At 40.8% G+C, this 18,694-nt stretch overlaps 1 protein-coding gene across 1 annotated transcript in view; it reads right to left on the reverse strand.

Moving 5' to 3' along the window:
* Positions 1-18,694, reverse strand: part of LOC138948360 (uncharacterized) — a 139,897-nt gene that overhangs the window by 15,499 nt on the left and 105,704 nt on the right. The window contains exons 27-31 of the mRNA XM_070319892.1: positions 18,046-18,129; positions 17,785-17,901; positions 17,442-17,570; positions 14,444-14,527; positions 8,240-8,317 (exon numbers count right to left, since the gene is read on the reverse strand). Of these exons, the coding sequence (XP_070175993.1) occupies positions 8,240-8,317; positions 14,444-14,527; positions 17,442-17,570; positions 17,785-17,901; positions 18,046-18,129 (492 nt within the window). The remainder of the gene's footprint in view (positions 1-8,239; positions 8,318-14,443; positions 14,528-17,441; positions 17,571-17,784; positions 17,902-18,045; positions 18,130-18,694) is intronic.

Raw genomic sequence — 18,694 nt, forward strand, 5'->3', positions numbered from 1 at the left:
GGGCGATTTTGTACCCACAAATCTGAAAATAGCCCATTAATTGCATGGTCATCAATATTTCAATATCAGTGTGAGATCAAAAGTTATTAACATTAGTGTTTACCATAGTTTTTGTTCAATGATAGTCTTTCTATCTTCAAATGTTGAGGCTCTTAGCCGCAAAAATTCCGACGAGTTACCTGGACTGCCGTTTAATTGGTATGCTTTGTGAAATCCACAAAAACGGAAAAGTATTGAAAAACAATCAACAATTTTGTACAACAATGAGAGCAAATGTTGTTGCCATTATCCATTGCTATCTTTTGTGTTCAATACTTGTCTTTAAATCTTTCATAGTTTAGGCTATAAAAAAGACAATTTGTCATGTTTTTCGCGATTTTTTGTCAGAAATCTAAAAATAACCCATTTATTCCATGGTCATCAATATTTTAATATAGGTATGATAACACAAATGGTTCACATTGGTGTTGTGCGTCTTTTTTGTTCAATACCTTTCTTTCTATCTTTCACGGTTGAGGCTCTTTCCGGCTATGGGGAACACTCTTTGTTGCGACCCGATATTGCCACCCGGGGTGGTTCCAGAGCCTTAAAGGGGTACTAGGGAACCGATTTCTTGATGGTGCGATAGCTGACCGTTTTCAGCACATATTTTACTATCTAGAAACGACAATTAGACAAATATCTGAACACTTGTTGGTCAGCGCTTCTACCCACTAAACTAACATGTATATATTTTCAAACTTAAAGCACCCCGACCCCCTTCCCACCTCCATCACTAGCCTCATACTCAACACCCTCTAAATTTTGAGAAACCATTATTTTCTTGACCAAATAAACCTTTTGCTGGCCAAGACAAAAGATGTGTACTCAGACACGTTAGTGACCTCATTTCTGACACTATGACATCATAACATGATGTCATCACCAGTAGTCTAGCAAAGACTAGCATCACCAGACACTAAGCTGTGATCAAATCTAACAATGACATCATAGCTTGACGTCCACTAATCTGGGGTCACTTCGTGAGATCATCAAACCCTAAAAGTGTGCAACACTGTAAAAGGTACTGCAAATCTGAAATAATAAAAAAAAACGCTGGCGCTGGACCCGAGTACTCTTCAGACTGGCTCGCTCCCCCAGTATAAAAGTTTTTGTCTTGTGCACGTGGATTTAAAAAATTTAAAATTTTTTTATTTTACACAATTAAAAAAATTATTAGAGTAAAATAAAACATTAAAACGTTCATAATAAACAATAGTAAACAAGAATTTATTATAAAAAAAAAATAAAAAAATAAAAAAAACAGACAGCCCATGCCGGGAATCGAACCCGGATCACTTTAGCCATAGTCGGAAACGCTTTCCACCAAGCCACCAATTCTATCATTCGCCAGTGAACTCAAATGCCTATACTCCTCGCGCACAGTGGTACACGCACGCAAAGCACGCACGCACGCAATAAGCCTGGTGTCGCTGTCGCTGGCTGGCTGGCGGATTACCCGAACGGCTGTTCTATCCCACCGCGAATTGCGCCCGCCGTTAAGAGTGGATTTTGTGATTTATTTGGCATTTAGGTCCCAGGTAACATTATGAAGTTTTAATACGATCAATCGGACCTATTATCAAGTTAGTGTATCAACTTTTGAACGAACTGCGCCCAGTAGTTTCCCAGCAATAAGCTGTTAAGTCGAGACAGACAGACACACAATTAAAGTCTGTTGGACCCTAGTACTGCGTACTCGGGGACATGTCCAGTGTAGGCCAAGAATATGTTGTTGGACTGTGTTAAAAGAAGAAAAAGAAAGATGTGCTTGGCACACGATAAATGTATAAAACCCTGCTTCACAATGGTGACAAGACAGAAACAAATAGTTAAAAAACAAATGTTGAAAACCTCTTTTAATAAAAAGAAGTCCCGCAATGTTACAACCTTTAACGACTTGGCACACAGACAAATAACACTCCCAGCTAATTTACCAATATCTTTAACATGCGTGGCTACTGCAGATTTTTCAATTGAAGACAATTGAAATGACTTCTTGAAAGCTTTGCAAAGATTCTTTCCTTTGTTGCCAGAAGTGTCTTTTGCGAGCCAGTGTGAAAATACTGGCTCTGAAAGCCATGCATCACTGAAAGACCACGCACCTGGTATTGTCAACCAAATCTACTTTAAACAAAGACAATGGAAAGTAATCAATGCATATCATAGTCAAACGGAGTACTGCCCCTTGATTATCTACTTTCGCTTTGAATGGGGTGCTAGCATGTCCGTTTTCACTGATCCCAAATTTTTGTTTTTAATTTTACTTTTTTAATTATTTGCTTCACACAGCAGGTTAAACATTCCACATTGAAAGCACACACTTTCAGAAAGAAGGTATTTCAGTCACACCGCAGTTTTACAAACTTTTACAAGCATAGGTCCATTTTTACATACTTATAAGAACTTAAAAAGGGGTGGTCAGTTTTTAAAAGTTTCTAGACACCTTTAAGGACTGTGCGAACCCTGTTAAAGTGTTTATGAACACGACCCCGCTGTGACCCCAACATTTGAAGAGGGTCAACCAAGCTAGGGTCATATTGGCAGATCATCAAACACCTTCAGGTGTGCACAGTTTCACAGCACTCGTTTCAAAAACACCTAAGATAATGTCAAGGTTAAGTTTTTATGAATCTAACACGACCCCGCTGTGACCTCAACACCTTACGGGGGTCAACATAACTGGGGTCAAGTCGGGAGATTAAGTTTGAAAGGTCTAGCCTAAAAAATATCCGAAATAACTTCAACGTTCAGTTTTTATAAATCAAACATGGCCCCGCTGTGACCCCAAAACGAGAATCAACCATTCTGAGGTCATGTCAGGAGATCATCAAACCCTAGAAGTATGCAAAGTTTCAAAGCTCTAGTTTCAGAAACATCAGAGATAACCTCAACGTTAAGTTTTTTTGTTCACGGACGTCCGTCCGTCTGTCCATACAGACAGACGCTGCTCATTACTAAGACTCGCCGATAACCCAGTTGAGTCAAAAAGGAAGTTTCTAGGTCACTCTTCAAACAGAGTAACACCACAGTAACACAAGACAACACAGAGTGTAGGTCTTCAAACATTCTTTAAGTAAAAAGTCCTAAAGTTCATAACATGCACAATGTTAATACACGCACAAACAATGTTGATACACGCACAAACAATGTTGATACACGCACAAACAATGTTGATACACACACAAACAATGTTAATACACGCACAAACAATGTTGATACACGCACAAACAATGTTGATACACGCACAAACAATGTTGATACACGCACAAACAATGTTGATACACGCACAAACAATGTTGATACACGCACAAACAATGTTGATACACGCACAAACAATGTTGATACACGCACAAACAGTGTTGATACACGCACAAACAATGTTGATACACGCACAAACAATGTTGATACACGCACAAACAATGTTAATACACGCACAAACAATGTTGATACACGCACAAACAATGTTAATACACGCACAAACAATGTTGATACACGCACAAACAATGTTAATACACGCACAAACAATGTTGATACACGCACAAACAATGTTGATACACGCACAAACAATGTTGATACACGCACAAACAATGTTAATACACGCACAAACAATGTTGATACACGCACAAACAATGTTGATACACGCACAAACAATGTTAATACACGCACAAACAATGTTGATACACGCACAAACAATGTTAATACACGCACAAACAATGTTAATACACGCACAAACAATGTTGATACACGCACAAACAATGTTAATACACGCACAAACAATGTTAATACACGCACAAACAATGTTGATACACGCAGTTAGTGCTTCCTGGAAGTCACAAAGTAAGTGTCAATGTTCTTCTTCTTCTTCCTTCATGGGCTGAAACTCGCATGTTCACTCATGTTTTGCACGAGTGGATTTGTTCGTGTTTGACCGTTTTTACCCCGCCATTCGGTCAGCATACGCCAATTTTTGGTGAATCATGCTCGGTATTTTTGTGTTTTTATAACACACCGAACTCTGACATGTGTTACAGGAACTTTTCCGTGCGCACATAGTTTTGTGGTTGCGTGCACAGGAAGGGGGATAAGGCACTAGCAGGCCCGCACATAAGTTGACCTGGGAGACCGGAGAAATCTCCACCCTTAACCCACCAGGCGGCCGCGCCCGCGATTTGAACTCACGACCTTCCGTTTAAGAGGCGCATGTCTTATCCACTACGCCACTGCGCCCGCCGAGTAAGTGTCAATGATACATGTATGTCAGAAGTCAGGAGTCAGAAAGTTTAATCGCCAAAACATGATTCCAGCGTCGCGGACGACGCTGGTATCTGCGGTCGGGAAGACTTTCCACGAATTTGCCTGCAGGGCGCCGCCATGTTTTCTGTGCTCGACTGCGAGCAGACCACAGGCACATTACACCCAAAATTCTTGTAGGCATACACAGACGCAACATAGCATATACAGACAATAACACCCACAACACTTCAACTGCATATGAAAGGAATAAAAATAAATCCGCAAATCAGTCGCGCACAAAACACCAGAAAGAAAAACAAGGAGTACCAAAGCGGCGTGCAGAAACTAAACTGACTCGGAGACTGAGAAGAAACATTTATCACACGATGTGGATAGCAAACATTAAAATAAAACAGATAAGTCAAGCAAAAAATAAACACAAATATCGAAAACACAATAAACAAAGGTAAAGAAAACAAAAAGAGATGCTTGCCGACAGTCAGTGTGTGTGTGCGTGGTTTGCCGTGTGCGTCAGCGGGGTGTGTGTGTGTGTGTGTGTGTGTGTGTGTGTGTGTGCGTGCGCGTGCATGCGTGCGTAGGCTACGTTCTTGCGTGTGTGCGTTCGAATGAGAAAGAAGAGAGAGAGAGGATTGAACAATGAGGTCACGTTCTCTGTCACATGAATACATATACACACACTGAAGGCTACTTCGGACACGAACACTTGCCAACAACTGTGGTTGGACATGCTTTTGAAATGTAATATTTTTTCGACATGATTTCTGGACATACGAATCCCGCTGTGTTGCCTACTGATGTTGCGAATGATGAAGGTTTTGAGTTGACTGACCTTGAGGAGGGATTGCATCAGGCGTTTATCGTCTCAAATTATATCCTTGCTACTTTTCAGGAGTCAACTATTGCCATTCATGGTAACTTGGATAGTCAATGTTTTTATTTGTTTGATTCCCATCAAAGAAACAGAAATGGTAACCATTCTTCAAATGGCGCTGCAGTTTTGATGTCATCAAGTTAATTCCTTTGCAGAATTGATTGATTTTCTCAAAAGCCATTATCAATGTGTTTATCAATTAACACCTGTTCATTTCTGTCCAACTGCAATGCAAACTCAATGTGGAGGAAACAAGGATTCATTACAAACAAGTCATCCCTGTACATCAACAGATTTATGTACCTCAATCAATACTGCTAGTATGAGTGACAGGAATCTAAAAGAAAAAACAAGTCGCGTAAGGCGAAAATACAATATTTAGTCAAGTAGCTGTCGAACTCACAGAATGAAACTGAACGCAATGCCATTTTTCAGCAAGACCGTATACTCGTAGCATCGTCAGTCCACCGCTCATGGCAAAGGCAGTGAAATTGACAAGAAGAGCGGGGTAGTAGTTGCGCTAAGAAGGATAGCACGCTTTTCTGTACCTCTCTTTGTTTTAACTTTCTGAGCGTGTTTTTAATCCAAACATATCATATCTATATGTTTTTGGAATCAGGAACCGACAAGGAATAAGATGAAAGTGTTTTTAAATTGATTTGGACAATTTAATTTTGATAATAATTTTTATATATTTAATTTTCAGAGCTTGTTTTTAATCCGAATACAACATATTTATATGTTTTTGGAATCAGCAAATGATGGAGAATAAGATAAACGTAAATTTGGATCGTTTTATAAATTTTTATTTTTTTTTACAATTTTCAGATTTTTAATGACCAAAGTCATTAATTAATTTTTAAGCCACCAAGCTGAAATGCAATACCGAAGTCCGGGCTTCGTCGAAGATTACTTGACCAAAATTTCAACCAATTTGGTTGAAAAATGAGGGCGTGACAGTGCCGCCTCAACTTTCACGAAAAGCCGGATATGACATCATCAAAGACATTTATCAAAAAAATGAAAAAAACGTTCGGGGATTTCATACCCAGGAACTCTCATGTCAAATTTCAGAAAGATCGGTCCAGTAGTTTAGTCTGAATCGCTCTACACACACACACAGACACACACACACACACGCACACACGCACATACACCACGACCCTCGTTTCGATTCCCCCTCGATGTTAAAATATTTAGTCAAAACTTGACTAAATATAACAACCAAACGCAAATGTACTACTACTTCTACGACTCGTTTGAATGTAAAACAGAAATGTAACACTATCTGTGACAATGACGGTTCTACGACTCGTTTGAAGGACAGTATAGATCGAACCTTAACCCACAACTACGACAATTTGTGTCAGACTTTTTTGAACAGGAAAATATGCCTCTGTTCAACAGTAACCAAAACATGGAAGATGTTTTTGAAACTTTACAGAAATGTAACACTAGCCTATCTGTGACAATGTTGCTTTTGAATTGAACCCACATTTGTTGAACAGGAGAGAATGTTCCTGTTCAACAGTGCCCAAAACACTGAATCTGACGTTTTTGAATCTTTTCTGTCATCTAACTGAATCTGACGTTTTTATATTTAGTCAAGTTTTGACTAAATATTTTAACATCGAGGGGGAATCGAAACGAGGGTCGTGGTGTATGTGCGTGTGTCTGTGTGTGTGTCTGTGTGTGTGTCTGTGTGTGTGTGTAGAGCGATTCAGACTAAACTACTGGACCGATCTTTATGAAATTTGACATGAGAGTTCCTGGGTATGAAATCCCCGAACGTTTTTTTCATTTTTTTGATAAATGTCTTTGATGACGTCATATCCGGCTTTTCGTGAAAGTTGAGGCGGCACTGTCACGCCCTCATTTTTCAACCAAATTGGTTGAAATTTTGGTCAAGTACTCTTCGACGAAGCCCGGGGTTCGGTATTGCATTTCAGCTTGGTGGCTTAAAAATTAATTAATGACTTTGGTCATTAAAAATCTGAAAATTGTAAAAAAAAATAAAAATTTGTAAAACGATCCAAATTTACGTTTATCTTATTCTCCATCATTTGCTGATTCCAAAAACATATAAATATGTTATATTTGGATTAAAAACAAGCTCTGAAAATTAAATATATAAAAATTATTATCAAAATTAAATTGTCCAAATCAATTTAAAAACACTTTCATCTTATTCCTTGTCGGTTCCTGATTCCAAAAATATATAGATATGATATGTTTGGATTAAAAACACGCTCAGAAAGTTAAAACGAACAGAGGTACAGAAAAGCGTGCTATGCAGCATAGCGTAACCACTACCCCGCTCTTCTTGTCAATTTCACTGCCAATGCTGTGAGCGGTGGACCACGAGTATACGGTCTTGCTGCGTTGCATTGCGTTCAGTTTCATTCTGTGAGTTCGACAGCCACTTGACTAAATATTGTATTTTCGCCTTACGCGACTTGTTGAATCTTTTCTGTCATCTAACCCAATTGCTCATGACTTCATCGATCTTGAACATGCCTACTTTTCAAAGAAAGACAGACAAAAGCGAAATCTGCATGTTAGCCATCTGCCTGAAATGGTCAATGCACTTTTGTAAAATTGTCACAGCTGTAATGCACTTTTGTGAAATGGTCAGTGCTGTTGTGCACTTATGCAAAACTTGGTGCTGTGCTGTTACCATTTGAACAAAATGCATTTTGTTCAAATGTTTAGTGCAACTTGCTACTATATAATCGCTGTATGCGCTTTGTGGTAATAATGCACTGTTGTGAAAAGTTTGCGCTAAATGTTGGCACTATGCATCATTGTTGGAGCACCCTCCTGTAGATGCACCATGCTGAAAAATGTACTTATGAATCAAGCATTGACTGAAATAAACAATTTATATATCCAGCACAACATGCAATTCATTAACTTTTGACCCTAACCTTTAACACTTCCCAAAATAAATCTTTGGTGGACATTGCATCGACGCTGTTCATTTTGAATGAACATTTTTCTTGTAGTTCATTGCGATGGGGAGGTTGGGGGAGAGGGAAACAATTTTGAAGGCAGCTTTATGAGTTTACTCACTGCATTTCTTGTCAATGTCGCAGATGGCTCCAGCCTGACATTGGGGTGTACTCCAACACTGCTCTCCAAGTATAACGGCTGCACACACACACACACACACACACACACACACACACACACACACACACACACACACACACACACACCTTTGCTTTTGTCAGTCTTAATATGAATGGATCAACAGTAATGCCATCAAACAAACCTAAGCTTACAACCCACCAACACACACAACTTGACTGAATACACACACACACAGAGGCTTACATTCACACACATACTATATTGCTGCATAGACACACACACGAACATGCACACACACACACACACACACACACACACATACACACACACACACACACACACACACACACACACACACACTCACACACAGGTATACACGTGCTAAAAACACCACCTATCGGCTACTTGCACAAACACACACGCACAACGTATGATTACACACACAAACACACATGCACAACGTATGATTACACACACAAACACACATGCACAACGTATGATTACACACACAAACACACACGCACAACGTATGATTACACACACAAACACACACGCACAACGTATGATTGCACACACAAATACACACGCACAACGTATGATTACACACACAAACACACACGCACAACGTATGATTGCACACACAAATACACACGCACAACGTATGATTACACACACAAACACACACGCACAACGTATGATTACACACACAAACACACAACCACAACGTATGATTACACACACAAATACACACGCGCGCGCGCACTCCGAATTTAACGATGCGTTTGTAAATAGAAAAACACCTGAGGAAAATGATATGTGCTAAACTACACACCTGTGTTGGCAGAGCGCAACCCGTATTGTTCAGATGAATTCGTATAGGCTACCAGGCTCGCTAGATATTAGATAGGGGTCACTCTCTATGTAGGTAGAACCAACTGTTTTTTCAAATTCTTCATGCATTGATTTTTTTAAATCTGCAATATAAACATCCTTTTTGAAGTTGAAATTCATTCAAATATAGAAGAATTATGGCCGCTGTGTATGTTTTAATTTTTTAAAATTTTTTATAAACAGAGGTAGCGCACCACGAAAACAGTGTTCGCTCAAACCAGGGTACACGCCTATTGCTAGATAAATACGTACACTTCATGAAAGAAAGTTGTAAAGAAAGTTTCACACAATGATTCGGGATCAGAAAAACTTTTGTGCACGACATTTCGTTCAAAGTGTCATGTTTTCTCGATTTATAATGTTGAACATTGTTGAAAGTCATTGAAACAGACTGTAGTTTTTGTAAAAAGACTTTAGTGTATTTTAATTCTGCATGATGCTAGATATGACTTTCCCGATCTAACGTATGAAAATACCCATTGTTCTTCAGCGAATTAAGACATGTTCCCAATTAAAGTGGTTTCGTTGTTTGTAAAATCACTTGAGGAACATTGTTGCAAAAACCAAATTCCAACATCTTTTGACGTCATGAGTTTACGTAACCATTTGATAAAAATAACAAGAAGGGCAAAGCCCATACGACTCACATGCTTGACCTTGACATGACCTTGACCTTCAGGGTCAAGGTCAAATAACTAAACCTAGCAATGACATCATACAATAAGAACTGCTTTACACATTTTTCCTACCAAAATACATGTGACCTTGACCCAAGGTCAAGGTCATCCAAGGTCATGCAACACAAAGCTGTTAATTCAAGACATAGGAAGTACAATGGTGCTTATTGGCTCTTTCTACCATGAGATATGGTCACTTTTAGTGGTTCACTACCTTATTTTGGTCACATTTCATAAGGGTCAAAGTGACCTTGACCTTGATCATATGTGACCAAATGTGTCTCATGATGAAAGCATAACATGTGCCCCACATAATTTTTTTAAAGTTTGAAACAGTTATCTTCCATAGTTCAGGGTCAAGGTCACTTCAAAATATGTATACAATCCAACTTTAAAGGACCCTTGCGACCTTGACCTTGAAGCAAGGTCAACCAAACTGGTGTCCAAAGATAGGGCTTACATTGCCCTGTATAGCATACATAGCTAAGGTTGCCATTCTCGATAACTTCAGAAAAAAATGCGAAAATGTGAAAAATGGTCGTTTTTAAGACAACAATTACGGCCCCTGTGACCTTGAACTTGAAGTGAGGTCAAGTTGCCGCACATGTTTTTTGAGATCTTGTAACCATACACCATCAGGCCACATCAGGTGTTGATAGACTTAATAGTGTCCAAGAAATATCCAACGTTAAAGTTTTTCGGACGGACGGACGCCGGGACGGACGGACGGACGCCGGGACGGACGGACGGACGGACGACTCGGGTGAGTACATAGACTCACTTTTGCTTCGCATGTGAGTCAAAAAACGCTGGCGCTGGACCTGAGTACTCTTCAGACTGGCTCGCTACCCCAGTATGAAAGTTTTTGTCTTGTGCACGTGGATTTAAAAAAAAAAAAAAAATCTTTTAATTTATTTTACACAATTAAAAAAATTATTAGAGTAAAATAAAACATTAAAACGTTCATAATAAACAATAGTAAACAAGAATAAAAAAATAAATAAAAAAAAATAAATAAATAAAAAAAAATAATAGACCGCCCATGCCGGGAATCGACCTTGGCCATAGGCGGACGTGCTTTCCACCAAGCCACCAACTCTGACAATTTTGCCAGTGAACTCAAATGCCTAGACTGCTAACTTTGCTCGTTCATAAAATTAGGTCGCGCAGCACGCGAAGTCAGTGGCACACGCACACAAAGCCTGGTGTCGCTGGCTTGGCTGTTCTATGAGCCGAACAGCAGTTCTATCCCACCGCGAATTGCGCCCACCGCCAAGAGTCGTTTTTGTGGATTATTTCGCATTTAGGTCCCAGGTAACATTATGAAGTTTTAATACGATCAATCGGACCTATTATCAAGTTAGTGTATCAACTTTTGAACGAACTGCGCCCAGTAGTTTCCCAGCAATAAGCTGTTAAGTCGAGACAGACAGACACACACACACACACACACACACACAGACACACAATTAAAGTCTGTTGGACCCTAGTACTGCGTACTCGGGGATAAATAGTTAGTGACTGACATCGCTCGAAATGGCTCCGTTGTAGCGAAGTTGGTGTGTTTCATCTGCATTTTTTTTTTAGTCTTTCGCACACTCGGGTGCTAATGTAAGTGATCAGGACAGTAAGAGTAACGAACGAACCACCCCAATCGTATTTTTAGCAGGGCGCACTCTATTTTTCAAGTCTTGATGATCCTGAATATTTTTCGCAGAAATAATACTCAATAGAAAAGGATACGAATTCTTTAAAATTGCGGTGCTCCTCGCGGCCGATGTCTGCTCTTTAATCGTAGGTCAGTTTTTAACACCAAAAACAACGCAAAAGACACGTTCAAACTGCCTAACTGCACAAGGTGAAAGCGTGTTATTTTGTCTCCCTGTTTTGTGGACTTCCGATTTTGCGCGAGGGTGACCTTTCCTTAGCTTGGTTAGGCAAAAAAAAAAGTCTGTTTACAGTAACATAGGCCAAAAAATAGGGTCGGTGGGTCGGGATTTTTATTTTTTTTTATTTTTTTTTTTTCTCCAATAAAACATATTTTTTAAGTTATTTTGCCTTTTTTTTTTATATGTATAGGTTACAACACGAGTGGTTTTTTATATGGCTTGTATTTCAGTCAAGACCCAGCGGATGAATATCATCGGGAGACACGAGCCTCTGGCGAGTGGCTCTCGATTGATATTCCCGCTGGGTCTTGACTGAAATACAAGCCATATAAAAAACCACGAGTGTTGTAATCTGTATATCCCATTCTACCATCAAACACAAAGTGTAGACTACTAGCGGCACTGTTGCGATCTGTGCTGGGTAAAACTGTTGCCAGCGAGACTTAGCCCTTTTGCAACCTTAAACTAAGTGACCGTCGCTGAAAAAATAAAACGAATGAGTGCATCGATAAGTACGCGGTAACACTACTTTCAGACCATTTAAAAGCTTTAAGTAAAGGTTCATAAGTTGCAAGAAAGTAATGAAGTCGAATAGAAATTAATTTAGTTGAAGCGCACAATTCTTTTGTTTTGCGTTTCAGGTCGGCAGAACGGGCGAAACGGGTTTGGGACCCATTTGGCTTACTCGATTCAGAATGATTCCACGTTGTTTTTCTCGAACGTGTGTAATTAGGCTTATTGACAGAGAAGCAAATCTTAGGGAACAAATATGTAGGTTTAGATTTAACCATTTGCTCCCTATTTGAAATGTATCTACGTGATAAACTGTTTTGCGAGTGTGTTTGCATGGATGAACTTAAACTGGTATGGGTGAGAGGAAAACGCGACCGACACGTCTGTCACCGCCGATTGATTGCATTTTGAAGGAATATGACTGGATTACGGAAAAATATGTGGACTTACTGCAGAGCCAGGCAAAAGAGTAGACTTGCTCGCAAAACACGTGAAACAGCCGATGTTTGATAGCTGAAGGCGCACACCAAAACACACTGCCGACAGATTCTCAAAAGTCGTCTGCTAACGATGCAAGGGGAGGGTACTCGTGTTTTTGTTTTGGTTCGCTAGCATCTGGTTATCTTGTAAGTTGAATGTTCGTTTTTTTCGACCTGCATTGCTTTCATAATGAAAGAAACTTTTGCTTATTGCATCTCATACATCAGATCAGTTCTGAGATTCATTTTTGCGTGCAACTGATATGGTTTTCTGAGCCGTGCAATACGATTTTAGAACTTCATACAAATGTGTCACATTGTTCGGCGCGAGGTCAAAGGTCGGGAGGAAAGTAGTCCTTTGCCCAAATCGGAATCTGCACTATCATATATTTTTTGGAGTCCATGATGTATTTATTGAGCTATAAAAATACAACATATATACCCATACTGAAGTAACAGAGACAAAGAAGGGAGGTCATGGGATATATATATATATATTATATATATATTTTTTTTTCTTTTTCCAAAATGCAAAAAAAAAAAGTCTGGGGTCGCGCGAAAAAATAGGGTCGGTCGGGATACCGTAAACAGACTATTTGTTTGTGGCCTTACGTCTACTCTATGACAGAGCAGACGGCGCGCTCTGGGGCTGAGGCCTAAGGCAATTCCTTTGTTGATTGTAATCTCAGTTGGTGGTTACATTGTCTTGTGTTGCATGATTTGGGTAGGGGTGGGGGTGTGTAAGCCAGCAAAATGCATGCTGGCTTGCACATGAACCGAAACAACGATTTAGTTGTGATGGTTAGAAACAGTCACCGACTGGAAACGCCCGGATAACCTTAGCTTGTTTGAGACGCCATAGCGGATTGGCTACGAAGAGAAGATGCAACAAAATAAGCTCGCCGTTCTGGTCAAAGTATTTTGTTCATTTTGAATTGTGTTTATTAGCATTTAGGATCAACCTTAGAAAACTAGGTGTATGTTTTCTTTGGTGGAACTCGCTAACAAAAACATTTGATTGACTTTTTTAGAGCATGCACCTAAATAATTAAGGTTAACCGTAATTCTTTGAAGACAGTGACAGTTGTGTCCTTTTTGACCCGAACTCGATCCTATTGTGACCTTGAAGTATGACCCGGATCAACCAGCCTAGTCATGTACAGAAGTAATAAAACCCCGAAACCGTTTGAGATTTGAACATCAACAACTTTTAACAAATATTATTTTTTGTATTAGTGTTACTCACACTAGACCCCACTGGACCTTTGAACTTGAGGCAGGTCAAGCAGACTTGGGTTTTGTTGAAGGTTTTATTTTACCCAAACTTGACCCCAATGTGACAACACACACTGAGGTCATGTCACGCGATCATAAAACACTAGAAGTGTGCAAACTTTCTCTAGCTTCACAAATATTTGAGAAAACCTCAAGGTTAAAAGTGTGTAAAATTTGGAGGCCAGAGTTCCAAATCATCCGAACATCAACCCCAAGTGTTTACGACCTGCAAATGACCCCGCTATAACCTTGACATTCATCGAGGTTCAACTAAACTTGGGTCATGTCTGAAGATCGCCAATCGCCAGAAGTGTTCTTAGTTTCAAAGTTCCTGTTTCGAAAACTTCAACGTTAATATTGTTATCGATGGTAACGCTTTACGATAAAACTTCAGTGAGTTGTAATTAACTTACTGACGTGTCAACATACTGTCTATAGTACACACGTTAACATACTCACTACACCTGTTGCAGGTGGTGTCGCAGAAGGTTCCACTGATGCAGTCGTGTTCCTTCCCCTTGCAGGATTGACCCACAGCCAGCTCTGGAAGAATAACATCAAGCGGACAAGTCAGTCGGATCCCGCAGGCACAATCGGCCAGTAATTAAGTAGTTACGTCTCCTCTCAACGTTTCAAGCAACCCTTGGGGCGTATCTATCCTTAGCGGATTATGACTTTATTCAGTTATTCTGCAGAAAAGACAAATGCTGGAGAAAAACCGTTCTTTTCTGCAGCATTTCTGCATAATGTCATCTTTTGCCGAAGCAGCGTTTTTTTCTGCAGCAAAACATTTTACTGCTGTAAAATTGAAATCAAGAATGCTGCAGTAAAACGGTGCTGTTCTTTTACTGCAGAAAACCTGTTTACATTTCTTCTGCAGCATTTTGTACTGGCTCTTGGCGGATTATGACATTTAGTATTCAGTTGTTCTGGAGAAAACCCGAAATGCTGGAGAAAAACTGTCTTTTCTGCAGCATTTCTGCATAATGTCATCTTTCGCCGAAGCAACGTTTTTTACTGCAGTAAAGCAGTTTTTCTGAAGCATAATGTTTACTTGGTTTTCTGCAGCATTATTGCGATTAACTTTTTCTTCAGAATAGTCTGTGACAGTTTTTCTGGAGAAAAACGAACGACATTGTAAAGTAGCGTTTGTATTCGTCGCCCCCTGGGATAGTATAATACATGTAGTTTGTTCCGCAGTGTACCAATCAGAAGGCATGTAGCATAAGGGCATTATATTCAACTTCACAATGGCGGCCGAACGTGAACAATTTCTGAAGCAAATCGAACACGAAGTGGACTACTGCGTTCGTCTGGGAAAATGTGACAATGTTGCTGACAGGTGCCATTGTTTAATTTGAAACTTTGAACTTCCGGCGGAAAGGAAGTCAAACAGACAAAATACATTCGTGTCACGCACAACTATTGGTAATTCTGGATGAGTCCATCTCTCGACAGAGGGGGGCTCGCGTGCTCCAACATTATAATGAGCCAGTACAAAATGCTGCAGAAAAAGTGTAAACAGATTTTCTGCAGTAAAACAACAGCACCGTTTTACTGCAGCATTCTTTATTTCAATTTTACTGCAGTAAAATGTTTTGCTCCAGAAAAACCCGTTGCTTCGGCGAAAGATGACATTATGCAGAAATGCTGCAGACAAGACAGTTTTTCTCCAGCATTTCTGTTTTTCTGCAGAATAACTGAATAATGCCAAAATGCTGAAGAAAAAGTGTAAACAGTTTTTCTCCAGTAAAACAACATCACCGTTTTACTGCAGCATTCTTGATTTCAATTTTACTGCAGTAATGGCTGGGCGACGAAAATCGCCGCTGGCGTGCTAAAGGTTAATTGCTTTTTTCTTTCTTATTTTTATTAAATTCCATGGCTTGAATTGAAATTCCATGACTTTCCAGGCCTGGACAATTAAAAATCAAATTCCATGACTTTCCAGGGTTTCCATGACCTGTACGATCCCTGTATGTAACATAGGATCACGTCGGTAAATTATTAAACCTCCACATTTGACGAGTGTCAACCAAACTGGGGTCACTTTGTGAGAACATTAAACCCTAAAAGTGCGCATAATTTCAGAGGCCTAGCTTTACAAACTTCCAAGATAACCTCAGCGTTACGTTTTTTGTCCACGGCCGGGCAGGCTCCATACAGACGGACACATATGAATCCAAATACTCACCAATGACTCAGGTGAGTCAAAATCCTGGGGGCATACCATCTCTCTTTCCTTCCCCCGCATACAATTATTGGGACATATCATCTCTCTTCCCTTCCCATGAATCAAATCCGTGGAGCATACCATCTCTCTTCCCTTGCCATGAATCAAATCCGTGGAGCATACCATCTCTCTTCCCTTGCCATGAATCAAATCCGTGGAGCATACCATCTCTCTTCCCTTCCCGTGAATTTAATCCTTGGGACAAACCAACTCTCCTTCCTTCCCATGTATACAATCCTTGGGGCATACCCCCTCTCTTTACCGCGATTAAAATCCTCGATGCACACCCTCTCTCCTCCCGTTCCCATGTATACAATTCTCAGGGCATTACCTCCGTCCTTACCGTTAATGAAATCCTAGGGGTATACCCTCCGTGATGACAGTATATAAACTCCTCGGGCATACCCTTCTTCTTTCCCGTGCAAAGAATCAAAGAGTGAAATTTGTATTTTCATAGGGGCACAGCGTTTTGGCGGGAGAGTAGGTGAGTTGCTATGTTTTCATAGGGGCACAGCGTTTTGGCGGGAGAGTAGATGAGTTGCTATGTTTTCATAGGGGCACAGCGTTTTGGCGGGAGAGTAGGTGAGTTGCTATGTTTTCATAGGGGCACAGCGTTTTGGCGGGAGAGTAGGTGAGTTGCTATGTTTTCTTAGGGGCACAGCGTTTTGGCGGGAGAGTAGGTGGGTAGCTATGTTTTCATAGTGGCATAGTGTTGAAAACAACCCCCAACTGTCTGGCACGGAACGCGCGCCATGTCAATCCTCCAGGCTGATTTCAGACAGGGGTTCGGACCCAAGAAAGAGCTAGGGCACGGGTTGGCATCCCTCTCAGGCATACCCAACGTTAGACAGGAATTCCGAGGCAAGATTAAGTTCAAGATAACGATTTTAGTCCTGTGCGGTTAACTTCATGGAAATTCGGGCTGCTTTCTCCCTGGGGAAAGCGAGCTGCCATACAGCACGGCGCTACCCACTTTGTTCCCTGCATGCGTGTATTCGTGTTTCCAAGCCCTGAGACTTTCGTTGCAAACTTCGGTTCTTTATAGTGCGCATGCGTGCATACGGGGGTGTTCGGACACCGAGGAGAGTCGGCACAAATTTGAATTTGGGAAGTATATTTCTCGCTGAACGTGGGGATGGAACCCACATCTGGGTTACAAACCAGCGCCGCTACCGACTGAGCTATTTCTCCGCCCTATTTAAAGCCAGGTAGGGGTGTACTTACTGCACGTGAGCTCGGAAGCCTCGACAGTGTAGCCTGCTAGACATTTGCAGAGGGCGTATCGGCACTCAGCATTGGGGTCGTCACAGTCCCGCACAGTACACGCTCCCTCCACTTTCCCATCGTCTGAGGCTGCACACACAGAGATAAATAGACAGACAGGATAGATAGATAGATAGATAGATAGATAGATAGATAGATAGATAGATATAGTGATTGATACCTGATAGCCAGACAGACAGGTTATTCATACTATGTTGACTGTTAGCAAGTGATTATACACATGGCGAGGAAATGGATATCAACATGTCCGGCAAGGGTTGAACACTACATAGGGTATGCTTACCGCAAAGAGATCCTTTTTGGGTGGATGTTCCATCGATACATGTGCAAGTGTTGTTGGTGCATTTGGCGCCAGCCACACACACATGGTCCTCGCCACAGTTATGGCCATGACTCAGTTCTGTAACACCAAGGTACACCGTGTTCTCACCGTGTGTGTGTGTGTGTGTGTGTGTGTGTGTGTGTGTGTGTGTGTGTGTGTGTGTGTGTGTGTGTGTGTGTGTGTGTGTGTGTGTGCGTGCGCGCGAGCAACTGGAACACTCACTGCAGGTATTGGTGATGTCACAGACACTTCCCGTCCCGCACGCATCTCGATTGGTGCCATGGCAGTCTTGACCCATGCTCAGCTCTGAAAGACGTGTAGCGATCATCACATCGCTATTACACATAGAGCATGGATATATTGACACCTGTAGCTTTGACACTTTTAACACCGGTAGCATGGACACCTGACTCTTATAGCAAATGCCAACGACCATCCGCCTGACTCGTTACAACGCCAATTCCGGCTTTTGACACTGAGGCCCAACCCCACATCCACTATTCAGTACTCTTTGCCCGTATTATTTAATATTTGTCAGTGTTTTCCTCTGCGACGTTCCTTATTCCAACTATGGAAAAAATGCGCGTAAACATGTTTTTTCAACAAAAGTTGTAAAATCGATGTAGCGGGCATACTGAGATATCTTTGAAGAAACGATGCATGGGCATTCCTTCGTGTAGAAAGACCAAAAGTGTTGCTGTCGTTTTAATACTGGATTGCGCATCGCTGGTTGACAGTTTGACTCGGTGTCATTCGTATTCCGTTTTCGCTTATGTTTGTCTTACACTGTGCCGAATATCCTTGCGAATATGAACATGTTGTATTCGCCACAACAAAAATAGACGAATGGACAAGAAAACATATTGAAAAT

Source organism: Littorina saxatilis, linkage group LG15 (assembly GCF_037325665.1).
Source record: "Littorina saxatilis isolate snail1 linkage group LG15, US_GU_Lsax_2.0, whole genome shotgun sequence".
NCBI lineage: Eukaryota > Metazoa > Mollusca > Gastropoda > Littorinimorpha > Littorinidae > Littorina > Littorina saxatilis.